At 43.7% G+C, this 20208-nt stretch overlaps 1 protein-coding gene across 8 annotated transcripts in view; it reads left to right on the plus strand.

Annotated features, from left to right (window-relative positions):
* UBR4 (ubiquitin protein ligase E3 component n-recognin 4) overlaps positions 1–20208 on the plus strand; it is a 136859-nt gene that overhangs the window by 28599 nt on the left and 88052 nt on the right. For all 8 annotated transcript variants that reach the window (XM_032302693.1, XM_032302695.1, XM_032302699.1 and 5 more), the window contains exons 18-34: positions 2747–2916; positions 4599–4881; positions 5500–5635; positions 6760–6839; positions 7473–7601; positions 9256–9438; positions 9591–9713; positions 9803–10032; positions 12274–12395; positions 14401–14498; positions 15802–15959; positions 16691–16900; positions 17975–18076; positions 18380–18480; positions 18723–18921; positions 19316–19504; positions 20135–20198. In XM_032302693.1, the coding sequence (XP_032158584.1) occupies positions 2747–2916; positions 4599–4881; positions 5500–5635; positions 6760–6839; positions 7473–7601; positions 9256–9438; positions 9591–9713; positions 9803–10032; positions 12274–12395; positions 14401–14498; positions 15802–15959; positions 16691–16900; positions 17975–18076; positions 18380–18480; positions 18723–18921; positions 19316–19504; positions 20135–20198 (2577 nt within the window). The remainder of the gene's footprint in view (positions 1–2746; positions 2917–4598; positions 4882–5499; positions 5636–6759; positions 6840–7472; positions 7602–9255; positions 9439–9590; positions 9714–9802; positions 10033–12273; positions 12396–14400; positions 14499–15801; positions 15960–16690; positions 16901–17974; positions 18077–18379; positions 18481–18722; positions 18922–19315; positions 19505–20134; positions 20199–20208) is intronic.

Here is a 20208-nt window from a genome sequence, read left to right on the forward strand (position 1 = left end):
TCTTTCAAATAAATTAAAAAATGCCCCCCAAAATTAACATTGACAATGGAGTTTTGGGAATTAAGCACTAAGAGGCAGTTGTTGAAGTAATGAGAACAGTTAGAGGGTTGGAAGATGGGACCTGAATGAGGAGGGTGGAGGAAGAAAACCCTGGTATGCCAGCACGAAGCAGGGGTGGGGACAGGGCACCCAAAGGGCTGGAGGAAACGCTTTAAGCCAGGCCTTTGTGGGTTTGCTATGGCTCAGTTTTACTTAGAAAGTCAGTTCCTCTTAGGGCTACTGAGAATTGGAGTGGATGGGGAAAACCAGGTTCTGAGGAATGTTTGATCATTTCTTTTCTTCTTCTTTTTTTTTTTTTTTAAAGATTTTATTTATTTATTTGACAGACAGAGATCACGAGTAGGCAGAGAGGCAGGCAGAGAGAGGAGGAAGCAGGCTCCTTGCTGAGCAGAGAGCCTGATGCGGGACTGGATCCCAGGATGCTGAGATCATGACCTGAGCCGAAGGCAGAGGCTTTAACCCACTGAGCCACCCAGGTGCCCCTGTTTGCTCATTTCTTAGGGCTCTGAGGCCTGAAACAACTTGACACAAAACAAAAAATCCTCTTAAAAAATATATCAACATTATGACATCATATCCTTCCACCAAATTCATGATGTACATTTTTCTGTTTTCTTTCTAGTCCCTATCTGTATAGGTGCAGTTTCGCAGTTAAAATCTGAATATCGATACATCTCTTTTTTCCGCTTTTTAAAATTTTACTGCTTCAAATATTGTTTTCCTTGGTCTTTATAGTTGCCACTATTATGGCTGCATTTTTCTTGATTTGAACACTTAGATTTTTTTCTGAAAAAAATTTTTTATTATTATTACAGGAGTGTTTCAGGTAATATTTCTTATATAGCTCAGGCATGTTAATTTTTTTGAATTATTTCCTTGAGTTAGGAGTTGAGAAAATCTTTAAGGCTGTGTGGAGCATAATGATTAAGAGTGCAGATTTTTGAGATTATCCTGGCTTGGACACTTGGGAATCATGTGTTTTAGGTCATGTTCTTAAACCACCCTGAGCTCTATTTCCCCCATCAGTAAAATGGAGCACGTACCCACCTGACACTGAGCATTTCGTGGGACGGTGTGTGTGCAGAGCTTAGTCTGTGATAGCTACCCAGTACATTTGAACTACTTTTTTTTTTTTTTTAAAGATTTTATGTATTTGAGAGAGAGGGAGAATGTGCATGAGCCAAGTTAAGGGGGACAAGAGAAGCAGACTTCCCACTGAGCAGAGAGCCTGATGTGGGCCTCGATCCTCAGACTCTGGGATCATGACCTGAGCCAGAGGCAGATGCTCAACCAGCTGAGCCACCCAGGAGCTCCATGAACTCTTGATATCTGTGACATTTTGAATAATTATTTCCAAAGAGTGGGGTCCTCTGGGATGTTTTATAAGAATATAATTTAATTTGATAGACTTAGAAATTTATCCTATATCCCGAGGTAACTATGATTTGTGTCTTCTGAAGCCAAGTGAGAAAGCGGGCCTTTGGTTTTCCATTGGCATCGTGCTCAGTTTGTGTGTGTGTTTGAGAAGATAAGTTGCAGCTTAGATAACTGAGCTGCAAGTCAAGCTCATTTGAAAGACATGGTACAACTGGAGGCAAAGACAACCCTGACTAATTTGGGGTGCCTTGACATCTTAAGAGGCAGACTTTCTCTGCTGATACTGCTGTGGAATATAAGCGGCTGGACCTGTGAGTTTCAGGACCTTCTCACTTCCAGTGTTACTTGTATATAACTGGTTGTGAAAGAAAAACTGTCAGCCCGTTTGGATAGTCATCCAGATTCTGCTGTCTCAGTGCATCGCCCCTTTTTAGGACCCCATGTCTGAACTAACTATAGTTGTGAACGGGGTTAGATTAGTAATTTTCCCTTTATAGTTTTGTTCTTTGTTGAGTGAATGACCTTTCTCCAAACCAGGTCTAAATCTGAATTTCTGCATGCTCTTTCAAATACTCTTCCAGGGGGCGCCTGGGTGGCTCAGTGGGTTAAAGCCTCTGCCTTTGGCTTAGGTCATGATCCCAGGGTTTTAGGATGGAGCCCTGCATCAGGCTCTCTGCTCAGTGGGGAGCCTGTTTCCTCCTCTATTTCTCTGCCTGCCTCTCTGCCTACTTGTGATCTCTGTCTGTCAAATAAATAAATAAAATATTTAAAAAAAAATACTCTTGGGCACCTGGGTGGCTCAGTGGGTTAAGCCGCTGCCTTCGGCTCAGGTCATGATCTCAGGGTCCTGGGATCGAGTCCCGCATGGGGCTCTCTGCTCGGCAGGGAGCCTGCTTCCCTCTCTCTCTCTCTGCCTGCCTCTCCATCTACTTGTGATTTCTCTCTGTCAAATAAATAAATAAAATCTTAAAAAAAAATTATTAAAAAAAAATTATTAAAAAAAAATACTCTTCCAGGGGCGCCTGGGTGGCTCAGTGGGTTAAAGCCTCTGCCTTTGGCTCGGGTCATGATTGCAGGGTCCTGGGATCGAGCCCTGCATCAGGCTCTCTACTCAGCGGGGAGCCTGTTTCCTCTTCTCTCTGCCTGCCTCTCTGCCTACTTGTGATTTCTGTCAAATAAATAAATAAAATCTTAAAAAAAATAAAATAAAATACTCTTCCAGCATTAAAGAGTAACATTTAGGGCTCATGGGTAACCTTTGGCCTCGTTCTCTTTTTCCTAATGGTTTCTTGTATGTCTTCCTTGGCAGAACACACTGTTGCAGCAGCTGGGAGTAGCTCCTTTCTCTGAGGGCCCTTGGCCCTTGTACATTCACCCTCAAAGCCTCTCTGTGCTTTCACGCCTTTTGCTCATCTGGCAACATAAAGCCGGCGCTCAAGGTGATCCTGATGTCCCTGAATGCCTTAAAGTTTGGGACAGGTAAGAGAATTCCAGGAGAAGCCCTGCAGAGGTGGTTATGTGCTTTTTTTACAATCTGTTTGACTTCTTTGTAGTTAGCCCGGGGCTCTCAGGTATGTGATGATAGCGGTACAGTAGTGAGGGCGGAGGAGTATGTTTCTGATGGTGTTGGGGGAAGATACGCTGTTTAAGAAGCAGAAATACCTACACTGTGGTCTGGAAACAAAATCATCCCTTAGCACATGGGGGATATGGATGCAGTTATGAGACAGAACCTGAATCCTGAATGTAACCAATTTTATTTTGTCCTGATTTTTTGAAAGACGAAACAGGGAAGCGAATTCTATCTTTGGTTATTTTGCTCTCAACATGAAAACCACTCAGAGTGACTTGTCTTTTTTGGACAACTTTTAAAGAATTTTTTTACTTGGGGGAAGCTCACATTAATCATCTAAATCCTCTTTAGATGGACCTATATTTGCCATTTTTGTTTACATGGTTAAGAGTCTTCAAAGCAGTTTGTTTTCCTAAAAGGCTTTGCTTTTCTCTTCCCCATGCTATGATCAAATAGCTCTAATGCTGGATTTGAGAAATCATAAACCTCCTTGAATGCCAAAGACCCACTGTATTTTTCTTGATGGAATCTTGCAAAAAGGCCAGGGAGTGGGGGAGGGGGAGGGAGAATGGGGGTGAGGGCAACTCGTATTAAAACACAAATCTCTTTCCTAATAGCCAAAGGCAGTGGGAACAATTGGCTAAATTCATTCCTTTTTTGCATAAAAGCTTTTGACAAATTCTCTGAATAGTGTAATTTATTTTTTATTGCTTTTTAGTACATTGAGTTATTTTTAAGTGCTATCATGCAGTGATTTTTTTTTTTTTTTAAAGATTTTATTTATTCATTTGACACAGAGAGATCACAAGTAGGCAGAGAGGCAGGCAGAGAGAGAGAGAAGGAAGCAGGCTCCCCGCGGAGCAGAGAACCCGATGCGGGACTCGATCCCAGGACCCTGAGATCATGACCTGAGCCGAAGGCAGCGGCTTAACCCACTGAGCCACCCAGGCGCCCTCATGCAGTGATTTTAACCTGTAGTGTAAACTCTCAAATTAAGAATTAAGCTGTTGAGTCAAATTACAGAGAAAAGTTAATTGAACAGTTTCTAGTTTATAAAACTGTCCAGGTTTATTAATTAAAAAATGAAACACCTTTTGGGGGAGCTTACGGTTCTTTTTGTGGTTATAAGGGGCAGAAGGGGTTTTTTATGCTATTGCCACAGTCGAGAAGGGAAAATTATTCTGTGGCCGAATTTACCTTTTTTTTTTTTAAATTAAAAAATTTTTTTTTAAATTTATTTTCAGCATAACAGTATTCATTGTTTTTGCACCAGACCCAGTGCTCCATGGAATTCGTGCCCTCTCCAATACCCACCACCTGGTTCCCCCAACCTCCCACCACCCGCCCCTTCAAAACCCTCAGATTGTTTTTCAGAGTCCATAGTCTCTCATGGTTCACAAATTTACCTTTTTTGTAGCCAAGATTGAGTTTTTAATCTTCTCTTACATGTAGATTTTTGTCTTCCTTGATTTGTTGTATTAGTGCCTGGGTTTAAAAAGGGGTAACTCTTCTAGCCCTTGACATTGTAACTCTTGGGGGATGTTCTGAACTTCCTCCACCAGACACGTTCTCCTTTTCTCTGCGGTAGGTTTTTGTCGACAATGAAGCAGAACGCCCTGCAAGGGGTGGTGCCCAACGAGACGGAAGACTTGAATGTAGAGCACCTGCAGCTGCTGCTCCTCATTTTCCACAACTTCACTGAGAAAGGCCGGCGGGCCATCCTGACCCTTTTTGTGCAGATCATCCAGGAGCTGAGCGCCAACATGGATGCTCAGGCGCGCTCCGTGCCCCTCATCCTGGCTCGCCTCCTTCTGATCTTCGATTATCTGCTTCATCAGTACTCCAAAGCCCCTGTGTATCTGTTTGAGCAGGTATAGACAAACACATTGTTTTTGTGTTTTTCTTCTTGAGTTGCCATGGTCCAAAGCAAAATGACCTGCTGACTTTAGGTTTTAGGCATTTGTTGTGGTAGGTTCATGATTAACCTTAGGAAGACCTCTGGACTTGTGTATGTGCACTCACACTTTGTATCTAGCTAGGAGCAGTAAATGTAGGTTATTCGATTTGATGGTTTTGTGAAAACTGGATTATAGGTTCTGTTCACAGGTGTCCTTTGAATTAACCCACTTTACCTGGTGTCCAGCTCAGTGCTCTGAGCATCTGCCCTTCTTGAATATTTGTTAGCAGTTGAAGGATGGTTGAGCAGTAAGTTTTATGGATTAGTGAACTCTTCTGTTGTAGGGATCCAACATGAGGATGGGATGGCCAGTTAAGGACTTTTCAGCATTTCCTAAAATGTTTGCTTGAGCCCTGTTCCCATCATACTTTGGCAAAAAGATGCTCCCCAAAGAAGTCACAGAAAAAGCAAAACATTATGTTGGTTTGTGAGTTTCCCCCGCTTTGATATATTGATCAGTTATCACACCTGCAGTGAGATGCGGAATGTGGCTATGTGTCTTTTTTTAATTTGAGTATTTGTGTTTTAAAAGGTGCAGCATAACTTGCTGAGTCCTCCTTTTGGGTGGGCAAATGGATCCCAGGACAGCAACAGCCGCCGGGCAACCACCCCTCTCTATCATGGGTTCAAAGAAGTAGAAGAAAACTGGTCTAAGCATTTTTCATCAGGTCAGAAAGAAGATTGTCCGTAAGATGCTGACTCATTGGTTTTCATTGAGGGGATTGAATTTGGTGCTTACAGACTTTTTAAGATTTAGTCTGTTCCCTACAGGTGGCAAATACCAAGGGATTCAAAACATTTTTAGAAATAGACTGTCACATATCCCACATTGCTTTAAAAACAAAAGGCAAAACAACATTGAGGCGTAAGAATTAGGAATTCGTGTGTCTACTCATAGAGTACAGTACTTGGATTCCTGCCACTCTGAATGATTACATTTAATTTTCCATAGGAATATGGTTTGAGCCCATAGGCTAAATATCTTTTCGGGTCATGGTGGGATATTGTTCAGAACATAATGGGAGCCGTGACCTTCTCTCTGGTGTCTCTCAGGAGCGGTTGTCCATTCTTTTCATGAAGTGCCTCTTGTGTTTATTTTTTGTGTGTGTTTGCTCATCCAGAGGCTTGTTGCTGTTAAATGTATTTTGTGGAAACTCTCATCAAACCTGTGTATGAATTTACTATCACTGGGATCTATTACTTAGTCCCTTTGATATTGGGGAGACAGCATTTAAGTTTAATGCAGTTAGTTAAAGACCCAGTTTTAATGATTAACTTGGTGATTGTAAGAGCACTTCTTTCATCTTCTAGAGGAGTGGTTCTTTTTTTTTTTTTTTAAGATTTTATTTATTTATTTGACAGAGAGATCACAAGTAGGCAGAGGCAGGCAGAGAGAGAGGAGGAAGCAGGCTCCCCGCTGAGCAGAGAGCCCCACGTGGGACTCGATCCCAGGACCTTGAGATCATGACCTGAGCCGAAGGCAGTGGCTTAACCCACTGAGCCACCCAGGCGCCCCAAGAGGAGTGGTTCTTAACTAGGGATGATTGGGCCCCTCCCCCAGTGCAGACCCTAGGCAATGTCTGGAGACCTTTTTGGTTGTCACAGTGGGAGGGTGCTAAACATCCTGTCATGCATAGGACTGTAGCAGTTACGTGGCCCTGGGTGTCAGTAGTGCCAAGGCTGTTTGTGTCTTCAAGTGTCCAAAGTGTTTTCTTAGTTTTTACATTTTAGACTTGTTAAGAAGAGTTGAGAATGAAACCATGTTTCTTTTAATGAGCCCATTGTTTTTCAGATGCTGTCCCACAACCCAGATTCTACTGTGTCCTGTCCCCAGAAGCCTCAGAGGATGATTTGAACCGACTCGATTCTGTGGTACCAGGAATTTTAAAACCCCATTTTACATGTGGGTCAGATGGTTTCCACCAAAATCAGTCTGTCAGGGGAAAAAGGGAATGACTTGGTTTTTGTAATAAGGGAATTTAGCCTGTATTAGGATTTGAACTTACTCTAGAAGGAATATGTTATTTGCCGGGCTCCACTTTCGCTGTAGGGGCACCTTCTTCCTGTCTCTAGCATCTTCACGTGTAGATATATTTTTTAAGATTTTATTTATTTTTCAGAGAGAGGAGGGGAGAGAGGCAACACAAGCGGGGGAGTGGGGAGGGAGAGCCAGGCTTCCTGCTGGTGTGGGGCTCGATCCCAGGATCCCAGGAGCATGACCTGAGCTGAAGGTAGACAGTTAATGACTGAGCCTCCCAGGCACCTTCTAGATATTTTTAATGACAAAAATAGTTGCCTCATTCTAATGCCTGCCTTTCTGTGCTCATAATGGCCCATAAACCGAGAGCGGTCCCTGAATGGGAATCTTGCTGCAATGAGAAATTCGTACCTATAATTTGAATGAGGTATTTTGCCAATCATGAGGTTAAATGATAGGGTATGGATGGGTAGTAGACAATATATTTCAGAAAGTAAGAAAAAATATTTTTTTTCCCTCAATATTAGGCATGTGATGTTCTTTTCTCTAAGCTTGTCAAGTATGATGAGCTTTATACCGCCCTGACATCCCTGCTTGCAGCTGGATCCCAGCTGGATACCGTCAGGAGAAAGGAAAACAAGAACGTAACGGCCCTGGTAAGACCACTGAAGCCCAGGCTGATTATTATTACTATTATTTTTTAAGATTTTATTTATTTATTTATTTGACAGAGAGATAGCAAGAGAGGGAGTATAAGCAGGGGGAGTGGGAGAGGGAGAAGCAGGCTCCTCGCTGACCAGGGAGCCTCATGTGGGGCTCCATCCCAGGACCTGGGGTCGTGATCTGAGCCGAAGGCAGACACTAAATGACTGAGCCACCCAGACGTCCTACCCAGGCTGATTTTTAAAGAGTTCAGAATGTAATAATTGGGTAGTGGTTCTACCAGAAATATCTTTTTGGGATCTCATCAGTTACTGAACTACCTGTTTCCAGAACTGACAGATGCTTAAGGTTTTTTTTTTTTTTAAGATTTTATTTATTTGCGAGAGAGAGTGAGAGAGAGATTGGGAGTGAGCACGAGTGGGGAGGGAGCAGAATGGGCAGAATGAGAAACAGGCTCCCCTCTGAGCAGGGAGCCAGATGTGAGGCTTGATCCCAGGACCTGGGGATTGTGCCCTGAGCTGACTGCTTAACCAACTGAGCCACACAAGGTGCCCTGATAGTTCAGTATTTTTATGCGTTTGGGTAGTTATATTCACTTTGGAGATAATTTAACCATTTTTGCCTTTCTTTTTGTTACATTGAGGGACCTATATGACTTTGAGAGATAATGGCAACCTAAATATCAGACCTTCAGTGAATGGTGGTCGATATGTGACAGTGAAAGTCTTCCACTGGTGTTTTTTCCTGTGATTCCATGAATATGTCTCTACCTCTAGAAGCCATAAGAGCAGTTCAGGCCATAAAAAGGGACATCTGATGATGGGGTTGCTGGCCAGGATGATCTGCTGTCTTTTGGTTACTTGGTAAATTCTTGGGGAGCCATAGTTGTCTTAGAACAGTGACTTTGGCCTGTGAGAAGTGCACAGGAGGAGCGAGTTACTTATGTGTGTGTGTTATTATTTTCTGTCCCCCCGCTTTTAAAGATTTTATTTATTTGACAGAGGGAGATCACAAGTAGGCAGAGAGGCAGGCACAGAGAGAGGATTTGAGATTATTAGGATTTTGAACTTATTAGGATTTGAACTTATTCTAGAAGGAAAATGTTATTTGCTGGGCTCCATTTTTGCTGTAGGGGCACCTTCTTCCTGTCTCTGTTAGCATCTTCATATATATTTTTTTAAGATTATATTTACTTATTTGTCAGAGAGAGAGAGAGGGAGAGAGGCAACACAAGCCGGGGAGTGGGGAGGGAGAAGCAGGCTTCCTGATGAGCAGGGAGCCCGATGTGGGGCTTGATCCCAGAATCCCAGGATCATGACCTGAGCTGAAGGCAGACGGTTAACGACTGTCTCTGCTGAGCAGAGAGCCTGATGCGGGGCTTAATCCCAGCACCCTGAGACCGTGACTGGAGGTGAAGGCACAGGCTTAATCCACTGAACCACCCAGGCGCCCTGTTTTCTGCTTTGTTATTAGATATATTCTCTGTCAAAGACGAGCGGACCAGACTTGTGAGTCAGATCTGAGCTGAAGATCAGGACTGCACACAGTCTGCTCTAAGCAGTGTATTTGGAACGGTTCTTGCTGTCTGCAGGCTCATGACATGATACCAAGTGCTACTGCTGTGACCGGTCTCTTTGCTTCTTCCAGGAGGCCTGTGCCCTTCAGTGTTACTTCTTGATACTGTGGAGGATCTTGGGGATTTTGCCACCATCAAAGACCTACATGAATCAGCTGGCCATGAATTCACCTGAGATGAGTGAATGTGACATCTTACACACCCTGCGCTGGTCTTCCCGCCTCCGTATCAGCTCCTATGTCAACTGGATAAAGGTACGACGGTGTCACATACGGCTTTCTGCTGAGGGGTGACCAAAGCCACCATGTTCTGTGCTTGTGGGAACTTGTCAGTTTTTAAGGGTAATGAAAGCTTTAGACTCTCTCTGTTTTAATCTCCTGAGCACTTTTTCTTGCTGTCCAAACAGGATCACCTTATCAAACAGGGAATGAAAGCAGAACATGCTGGTTCTCTCCTAGAACTTGCATCCACCAAATGCAGCTCAGTGAAATATGACGTTGAAATTGTAGAGGAATACTTCGCTCGACAGGTATGTTCGTTTTGGGTCCATAATGCCAGGATTTAGCTTCTGCCGTAGCCCTTTGCCACAGCTAATTAATATTTTGGGTACTTTTGAAGATCTCATCATTCTGTAGCATCGACTGTACCACCATTTTGCAACTCCATGAAATTCCAAGTCTGCAGTCCATCTACACCCTTGATGCTGCCATTTCCAAGGTCCAGGTCTCCCTGGATGAACATTTTTCCAAGATGGCTGCCGAGACAGATCCTCATAAGTCATCTGAGATCACCAAGAACCTCCTTCCAGCCACGCTACAGCTCATTGACACCTATGCATCGTTCACTAGGTGCGGTGGGCTGCCTGACCACAGATGTCGGAAATGAGGAGTTTAGATTCTTGGGGGGTTTATTTTCTTTAGAAGCCTGAAAATTCTTCAATTTGAACTTAGTGGTTCTATGTACTGTGCAGATCCTTAATGACTCAGAATCTTAACGTTGTTTCCTTTTTGTCAGCCTAAGGTTTTTTTCCCTCTCAGTAAAATGTTTTTTTCTCTAATATAAAGAGAGGGATGCCTGATGAGAGAATTTTCAAATAGTTCAGGAAGAGTCAAGAAGTTGTTTGATTTCTGTGAACCTTTAAGTATTTTCTAGCATTTTACTTGTAGGATACAAGGAAAGATAATGAAATTTTCCCAAACATGTCATTTTTGTCATGCACTAAGATGAAGCTCTAAATGCTCTTTCAATTTCATATAGGTAGAGAAACAAATTTTGTAGTGAGTCAGGGAGTGTTTTGAAATCCAGTCTTCTAAAATAACATGTTGCAAATTTCATGCCCTGTAGAACTAGCCCTGCGTGATGTTTAATCTACTTTCACTGTATGCAGGTAGGGAGTTTATTCACAAAATAAGATTTCTGGCTTTTCTTACATAGGATGAACTGGTAAACCTGGGTCTGACTTGCCACATGACATTAGCGCACCGTAGTCAAGATGTGGCTACCCCACGTAGCTGTTCTTACTGGGTCCCTTTACACTCACTTACTTTCTCTGGTTCCAAGAGAGTTTCACCGTTCAGCTCCTGCTCTGTGGAGCCTTTTTTTTTTTAAAGATTTTATTTATTTGACAGAGAGAGAGAGAGCCCAAGTAGGCAGAGAGGGAGGCAGAGAGAGAGGGTGAAGCAGGCTCCCTGCTGTCCAGAGATCCAATTCAGGGCTTGATCCCAGGACCCTGAGATCATGACCTGAACCGAAGGCAGAGGCTTAACGCACTGAACCACCCAGGCACTTCTGCTCTGTGGAGCTTTTATGCTAAAAGGGACTTAGATCCTTGTGAAGCTTAATTAATGCCTAAGTTTGAATGTCTTGCAATAAGTAGATTGAGGCCTGTTGTTGGAGGCATAGTACTTGACAATATACAAGCAGTAGGTATGAAGAGCAAATGGGAGTGCTTGCTGTGTGTCAAGTACTTCTCTAGGTGCCGACAGGGGCAGGGAGGTGGGGTATGGCAGTAGCAAAGCTGAGCAAGTCCCTGCCCTCTGAGAGCTTCTAGGCTCCAGTCTGGACCATTAGGCCAACTCTTTTGTGCATTAAGCTGTGAATAAATATTCCTGGCAAGTTAGTTTGGGAAGTCTTGAGTAAGTAATGGTTGAACTGCTTTTGGAAAAGTATAGTACGATTGACCTCGAACACCATGGGGTTGGAGGCACCAGTTCCCCTGTGCAGTTGGAAATGTGCATAGAACTTTTATTTCCCCCAAAACATACTATTCATAGCCTGCTATTGACCGGATGGGGAAGTGAAAGGACTTGAGTAGAACTGGAGTTAAGGGCGGTAGTTACCCTCTAAATTTATAGCTGTTTGTGTTTTCCTGAATTGCAGTAATTGTCTTACTGATAACAAAGAGTCTGTTGGCACCTATTTTGTATATCTATGTATTATATCATGTATTCCTAGAATTATGCCAGTGCAAAGAAAATGCTATTAGGAACATCATAAAGAAGACAGAATATGTTCACAGTATTATATATATACTTTATTTATTTGATGTAGATCACAAGTAGGCAGAGAGAGAGAGAGAGAGGAGGAAGCAGGTTCCCTGCTGAGCAGGGAGCCCGATGTGGGGCTCGATCCCAGGACCCTGGGATCATGACCCAAGCCGAAGGCAGAAGCTTTAACCCACTGAGTCACCCAGGTGCCCCCACAGTATTATATTTTATTTACTGACAAAAATATGCATATAAGTGGATCTGCGCAGTTAAAATTCCTGTTATTCAAAGGTGAACCGTACTTCTCAGATCCTTCAATATATACACAGCCCATCTTTCAGGGCCAGGGGGAGGTGGGTAGATAGTGTTCAATGTTTGCCAAGCTCATTTGTCCTGGAATTATGTTTTGGGAACATTTCAGAGGATGGGATGTTCTTTGGAAGACAGCTGCCCCTTGGAATTTTTACAAGATCACAAAGGGGCAGGGACTGTAAGCTACATTTAATAGAGGTGCAGGTGTTTCAGTTTGTCTAGGGCAGTTTCTTCTAACTGTGATGGGAGTAGATTCTTCAGCTTTCATGTATCCCCTGTTTGTTTTCTCAGAGCCTATTTGCTACAGAACTTTAACGAAGAAGGATCCACTGAAAAACCTTCCCAGGAGAAACTGCATGGCTTTGCTGCTGTTTTGGCTATTGGCTCTAGTAGGTGCAAGGCGAACACTCTGGGTAAGTGAATGTGCTTTTTTTTTTTTTTTTTTTTTTTATAAAAGATTTTATTTATTTTATTTGACAGATAGAGATCGTAAGTAGGCAGAGAGGCAGGCAGAGAGAGAGGGAGGAGGAAGCAGGCTCCCTGCTGAGCAGAGAGCCCGACATGGGGCTCGATCCCAGGACCCTGGGATCATGACCTGAGCCGAAGGCAGAGGCTTTAACCCACTGAGCCCCTGAATGTGCTTTTGAAATGTCTTTACCACTAGTAGGACTAGTCCTACCACTTCTCTGTCTATTGACGTTTACCACTTACTGGAACCTTTCTGTTTGTTGAAAGTTGACATAGATTTATCTCTGTCACTCTTCTTGGGAGCTTTATGAAATGTTAGTTTTCCCTTTTTACTCCATAGGAGACAAAGTCTTAGAGAAGTTAATTTGCCCAAGATCCTACATCTTGCAGGATGTGGCGGCTGGGATCCAACCCAAAGCCATTTGGTTCTAAAGCATTAGCCTGTGTTCTCCGTTTCATTTGTGGAGATGAGGAAGACTGGCGAGCTGCTGCTTTGTGTTGGGCAAACCTCTTCCCTGTGTTAGGAATGATCTGGTAGAAATGGAGGATGGGGAAGCAAAAGGGCCTGAGGAGGACTGGAGTTAAGAGCAGTCATTATAGTCTCGATTTATAACAGTTTGTATTTTCCTGAATTGAAAGCGTTAAAATGCCCTTTCAGTGTTCAGGTAGTCACACTTTCAGAAATTAAATTCTCCTACTTCATGGAATGCTGGCATTTTTTGTTTTTGTTTTTGTTTTAGATTTTATTTAGTTATTTGGCAGAGGGCACAAGCGGGGAGAGCAACAGAGGGAGAGGGTGAAGCAGGCTCCCCACTGAACAGGGAGCATGACATGGGGCTCAATCCCAGGACCCAGGGATCATTATCTGAGCTGAAGGTAGATGCTTAACTGACTGAACAACCCAGGTGCCCCTACAATGCTGTTCTTTTTTTTAAAAGATTTTATTTATTTATTTGACAGACAAAGATCACAAGTAGGCAGAGAGGCAGGCAGAGAGAGAGAGAGAGAGGAGGAAGTAGGCTCCCCGCTGAGCAGAGAGCCTGACATGGGGCTCGATCCCAGGACCCTGGGATCATGACCTGAGCCGAAGGCAGAGGCTTTAACCCACTGAGCCACTCAGGCGCCCCTAGAATGCTGTTCTTGATGTGCATTAAGAATCCATGCCCTCTGCCTGGGTGGCTCAGTGGGTTAAGCCTCTGCCTTCGGCTCAGGTTGATCCCGGGGTCCTGGGATTGAGCCCCGCATGGGGCTCCCTGCTCAGCGGGGAGCCTGCTTCCTCCTCTCTCTCTGCTGCCTGCCTCCCTTGCCTACTTGTGATCTCTGTCAAATAAATAAATAAAATCTTAAAAAAAAAAAAAAACAAAAAGAATCCTTGCCCTCAGGGGTACCTGGTGGCAAAGTCAGTTAAGTGTCTTGACTCTTGATTTTGGCTCTGGGTTGTGGGATTAGCCAGTGTCAGGCTCCGTGCTCAGTGGAGAGTCTGCTTGAGATTCTCTCCCTCTCCTTTGCCCCTCACCTTTCTCTAAAATGTATAAATAAACCTTTAAAAAAAAAAAAAAAAAGAATCCTTGCCCTCAGATTTGTCTTGAGAGGAGATCAAAGTGCTACCTATCGGTGGAGGGTGTGGGAGATGCTGAGTAGCGGTCTTAGCCTGACTTGTAGTCACACGCTCCCACTTTGCATTCTGTTTTCAGTTGTTGCCTTTACTTGCAAGATTAGAAAGTGAACATGATAGGAAATGAAAACCTTATAATTGACATTGTTAGCTATTAAGCAATTAGCTAGTTCTTGGATGTAGTACTGCTATTGAAAGATCCATCTGAGTGATCTTAGTAATTATGCTGACAGCTTGGGCAATGGTGTATCTTTCTGTGTTTGGGCTTGGCTTTAAAATAGCATGTGTCATTCTTCTCCCTTGTGATGACTCGTCATCCTTCTTGTCGCCTCCAGGTCCTACGCTGGTTCAGAATTTACCATCCTGGGTGCAGGCTGTGTGTGAATCCTGGAACAACATCAACACCAACGAGTTTCCCAACATTGGATCCTGGGTGAGTGTCTGCTCTCACAGTAGAGATGCGGAGCGCTAGCCATTCTGTGCTCTGTTCTTATTCCTTAGGCTGAAATTACCTGCTAAGAGGCCTTGGTATGCGGCAGTGTATTTTCTATGGCTGAATCAATAATCAAAGGCTTGATTTACCCAAATGGTACTTAAGTGGTTGTTTTGTTAAGAAATCTGTGTTAGTGCGTTGTAAGACAGCTGTTTTATTACTCGGGGTCTCCATTTCCTTCTCTTCTTAATACTGGGATGTGAAGATTAATTGTATTAAATCTGAGGTACCTGGTATAGTCTTTGGCTCCTGAATTCTCAGTAAATGTGAGCTGTTTTCATTTTCTTTTTAGGAAAAATGTCAGGAACCTTCTCCTTTTGTCAGAGTTTTCTAGGGTAGCTTTCAGGTTCTGGAGGCTGTTAGAAGACTGTGGAGTCTTCTGTCAGTTTACTTGACCTTTGTGTCTGCTCTGCCCAAGTTACCTCTATTAATAGATTATTCCCTTGCTATAGTTCTTCGGGAGAGTCAAGTATTATAATCTTGTTATCCCTGCTTTATAATCATGAGCTCTATTTACATCACCCGGAGCTGTAGCAGAAGGATAATGAAGATATTTTAATGGAGGCTCTGATGCTTTGCAAAATATGCATCCTTCTTAATTATTAGAGATAGTAGTTTTAGTGTTAAGTAGAATATATTATAATTATTTGAAAACTGGTATTGGGTATCTTAACTTTGTACTAACGTTTTCACTTATTAGCTTTTTTTTTTTTTTTAAAGAGGTGGAAGGAGGGGAGGGGCAAAGGGAGAGAGAAAGAAGCTTAAGCAGATTCCCCCGCTGAGTTCGGAGCCTGATGCGGTTCCATTCCATGACCCTAATAAGATCTAATGAGCTGAGCTGAAACCAAGAGTTGATGCTCACCTGACAGAGACCCCATGCGCCCGAGAGAGAATCTTAAGCAGGTTCCATGCCAGTGCAGAGCCCGACATGGGGCTGGATCTCATGACCCTGAGATCATGACCTGAGCTGTTGGACACTCAACCGACTGAGCGACCCAGGTGCCCCTTAACTTTTTAAATTTTGGGTTACCTTTGTACTAGTTAAAATTTGTTTAACTGCTTCCTTTGCTTCACCCCCCTTTCCTTCCCAGGATGAGTAATAGTGTATACTGAGTAGAGCCATTGTCTAGAAACCTCAATGGGGTATTAGTTTATGCCAGTTGGTTCTTTTCCCCCCATGTGAGAATTTCATCCTGGGTAGATAGATGGTCTGTCCATTCATGTCTGTTTTGCTTCCTTTCAGCGCAATGCCTTTGCTAATGACACCATCCCTTCAGAGAGTTACATCAGTGCTGTGCAAGCTGCTCACTTGGGGACTCTTTGTGGCCAAAGTCTGCCCCTGGCTGCTTCCCTGAAGCACACTCTCCTCTCACTGGTCAGGCTGACCGGAGATCTTATTGTGTGAGTAGCGACTGTGGAGCCCTGCGTGCTCTCTGGTCCAGTGTTCCTTCGTAGCTAAATGAAGATGGAGTGTGTCATCAGTAATCATGCTTCCCTGCGTGCTTCTGTAGCAAAGAGAGTCTGGTTTCTGAGTGGAGTGTGAGCATTGACCTAGAATGTGATGTAGCAGAATACCTCCTTCCCTCTGGCAGGAAAGACCATGCAGGCTTTAAATCATACCGTAATTTTGAGGTGCTTTGGGTTGGAGTTTTAAGGTGGCAGTGATGTATGTCAAATCCTGCATCTCCAGAATCCTCGTGGGAGTGAGCTTCTCCTCCTATGGGGCCTGGGGCAAGCCAGTGGAGGTACTGCTTTGGCTGCCTGTACATAGGGCCTGGGTGAAAGCCTTGATCACATTGCCTTAACCGTGATCCAGGTTCCAGGCAGTCCTGTGAAAGTTGTCTGGGAGGGGTTGATTTTCTTTTCTGAATACTGGAAAATGCATCTTATATTGTTTAATATTTTATTAAATGTGGTTTATGTGTGAAAATGGTTTTGTTTCTGATATAATCACGAAAAATGAAATTATGAAGTTGTATGATTATACCTATATAAAAAAATAACTATTGGGGAAAAAAGACGGGAATAAAAGTCCTCCTGTCTCAGTAAATGATTGAGTTGCCCTATCCTTGCCTTTGCACCTTTGTAGGGGGAGTATATTCACTAACATGGTTCTGTTTTCTTTGCTGAAGTTGGTCCGATGAGATGAATCCGCCACAGGTAATTCGGACCCTTCTTCCCCTTCTTTTGGAGTCAAGCACTGAGAGTGTCGCTGAGATCAGTAGCAACTCCCTGGAGCGCATCCTGGGCCCCGCAGAGTCTGAGGAGTTCTTGGCTCGAGTGTATGAGAAGCTGATCACTGGCTGTTACAACATCCTGGCCAATCATGCAGATCCCAATAGGTGAGCCTGATGGAGACAGGCTCCCATGACCTCCTGCTGCTCGCAGCGGAATGTCCCAGCACTGGCTTCTCTGTGTCTTTAATTAATGGCTTATTGTGCTTTTTAACAGAAAGTTCTGTACTTGTGTGCATTTTATGTTCTTGTGAACACGCACGAAAGGTTATTTGGAGTCCGCTTTTATGATTAATTATTAGGAATCAATGCTGAGAAAGCGGAAGCCTTAAAGGTTCAGATTTGGAAACTTTAAGTAATTGAGCAGATGATTATCAAGCACTGTACTTGATGTAATGAAGTGTACAGAGGAGCCTTATAAAATTTCTTTTTCTTTCTTACTTCATAGAATTTCTAATACTTTTGGAACTGTACCTCTGAGATGGGTGGTGCGGAATTAGGCAGGTGGTCTCTCACCACCGTTTGACTTTGGTGGTTTAGGCCATAGCGATGTGGGTGGGTCCCCAAGAGCAGTGGAGGAAGTTGCAGCTTCGTCCCACTGAGAACTGGACTAATGTACACCCCTCCCTTCCTTCTTCTTTTCTCTCTCTACTTCTTTTTCTTTCTTTCTTTTTTTTTCTATAATTTGAAACAGTAGCAATGATTCTTTGAACTCTAAGCTGTTGACTACATTCTTTAAGATTTTAGGAACTTTTTTGTTTTGTTATAGTTTAATGTGTTAGATATACTGAGCTCCTGTGTAGCCAGGCTTAATGCTAAGCTTTGAAATTTTTTTAAAAGAGATTTTCTTTACTTATTTGACAGAGAGGAGGGAGAACACAAGCAGGGGGAGCAGCATGTAGAGGGTGAGGGAGAAGGAGGCTCCCCGCTGAGCAGGGAACCTGGTGTGGGGGTCGATTCCAGGACCCTGGGATCATGACCTGAGCCGAAGGCAGACGTTTAACTGACTGAGCCACCCAGACATCCCTTACACTAAGCTTTTTTTTTTTAAAAAAAAAAAAAAAAAAGGGACTGTTGCTCTTGAAGTTCAGTCATAAAGTTTGGATTTTTTAAAAATCAGTATTAGGAAGACACTGAAACAGACCTTATTTCTGGTAGTTAATTTTTCTTTTTAATCCTCAGTGGACTAGATGAATCCATCTTGGAGGAATGTCTCCAGTATTTGGAAAAGCAACTGGAAAGCAGCCAGGCTCGTAAAGCTATGGAGGAATTTTTCTCTGAGAGGTGAGCTGTATTTTGTTTTACTCGGTGAACATTTTTTGAATATCTTAGGTATTTTTTTCCTCAGGGAACACTTGAAGCCTGCTTTAGGTATTTGTACTGTGGGGAGGACTTAGATTAATTGCTCATTCTTCAGGTTGAAGGGGTTACGTCATGATGAGGAGTTGACTTCGTGAAAAACTACGGTCGTTGACTGACCAGTGAGCAGTTCCCCTAGGGGAGATGACATCGTGAAGAAATAGAAGCGGATGTCTTTTTTATGAGGCTTAATGTGATTCTCCCCCTTTTCCCCCTTCTGCCTCCCAGTGGAGAACTCGTGCAGATCATGATGGCGACAGCCAATGAGAACCTCTCTGCTAAATTCTGTAACCGAGTTCTGAAATTCTTCACCAAACTCTTCCAGCTGAGTGAGTGACAGCTTTTAGTAATCTTCTTATGGGAACTTTGATGTCCAGCTAATACTGTGCATATCTTCTGCCCAAGTATAACTACCGAGTAACAAGTGCAGAGAATCCCTGCAAGGAAGTTGGGAAGGAAGTTGAAAACTTGCTCAAAGCCTTTCCTTCACCCTTTCCTGGCTCCCAGTCGGCACCTTCCCTCCTGTCCCTCACCCTCCTTCACTGACCGTAGCCTCTCGGTCTGTCCCTAGCTGAGAAGAGCCCTAACCCGAGCCTTCTGCATCTCTGTGGCTCTCTGGCGCAGCTGGCTTGTGTGGAGCCAGTGCGCCTCCAGGCCTGGCTCACCCGCATGACTGCGTCGCCCCCCAAAGACTCTGACCAGCTGGATGTGATTCAGGAGAACCGGCAGCTGTTGCAGCTGTTGACTACGTACATTGTTCGGGAAAACAGGTAGAACGAATGCATTTGGGTCATAAGTCCCTAAGGGCCCCAGGTGAATGTTGGGAGCATTTGCTGCATTCTTCCCTTCAGGCATTGGTCTTTAGCGTTTTGAGCAATTCAGGAGCTCCCTGCAGTCGACGAAGGAATCTAGTAGAGCTCCTTAATTTCTCCTGTGGAAAAACTTCTGCAGTGACTGGGCCTGTTAGTTGTCAGATGGGTGACTGTTCTGTGCTCTCATAGCTGAAGTCCAAAACTGGGTGCATATATGTGGAGTGGGGAGGAAGGGGATGGGGAGTGTCATGTGTTGAATGTTTAATTTTCAACATCTCTTTCTTTTATAAATTTAGAAGTATAGTCAGATTCCTGTTGTTTACTTACTAATCTGCGGTTTCTTGTCTACCAGCCAAGTTGGGGAAGGTGTGTGTGCTGTGCTTCTAGGCACCCTGATCCCCATGGCGACAGAGATGTTGGCCAATGGTGATGGGACTGGTTTCCCTGAACTCATGGTGGTGATGGCCACCCTGGCCAGTGCAGGTCAAGGTGCTGGCCATCTTCAGCTTCACAATGCTGCTGTGGACTGGCTGAGTAGATGGTAAGATGATGAAATTGGAGGGGCCCATCTATAGGTGCAGCATTGCTCTTAGAAAAAAGGGGGATAACGAATTGCAAGTTATTTGTAGGTTGGAGTGAGTATCAAAGAACTTAAGTATCTACCTGTTTTTTTTTTTTTTTTAAAGATTTTATTTATTTGTTTGACAGAGATCACAAGTAGGCACAGAAGCAGGCAGAAGGGAGGAGGGGGAGAAGCAGGCTCCCTGGTAATGCGGGGCTCGATCCCAGGACCCTGAGATCATGACCCAAACCGAAGGTAGAGGCTTAACCCACTGAGCCACCCAGGTGTCCCGTCTCTACCTTTTCATTGGGGATTGAGGAAGTAGTTTGTAAGTGTTCATTTGAGACTCAGTCTACATTCTTAGTAGGGATTCCTCTTCATTATTCCTTGGAGAAGTCTAAGGAAAATTGTATCAAGTGTCAGTGATAAGACCAGAGTGCCCCACCACACCTAAGATCAGAGCACCCCACACCTTGGTGTTTTCTAAGAATACCTTTGCATCCCAGTGTCACAAATTGATGCAGGATTCATGAAACTGCTTCCTTTTGTTTAGTTCCTTGGGTGATTTTTGTGCCTCTTCTGCCCCTCCTTCTTTTTCCTTTGGGACAGCAAGAAATACCTATCACAGAAGAATGTGGTGGAAAAACTGAATGCCAATGTAATGCATGGAAAGGTAAGCGAAG

This window comes from Mustela erminea, chromosome 10 (assembly GCF_009829155.1).
Source record: "Mustela erminea isolate mMusErm1 chromosome 10, mMusErm1.Pri, whole genome shotgun sequence".
Classification (NCBI taxonomy): Eukaryota; Metazoa; Chordata; class Mammalia; order Carnivora; family Mustelidae; genus Mustela; species Mustela erminea.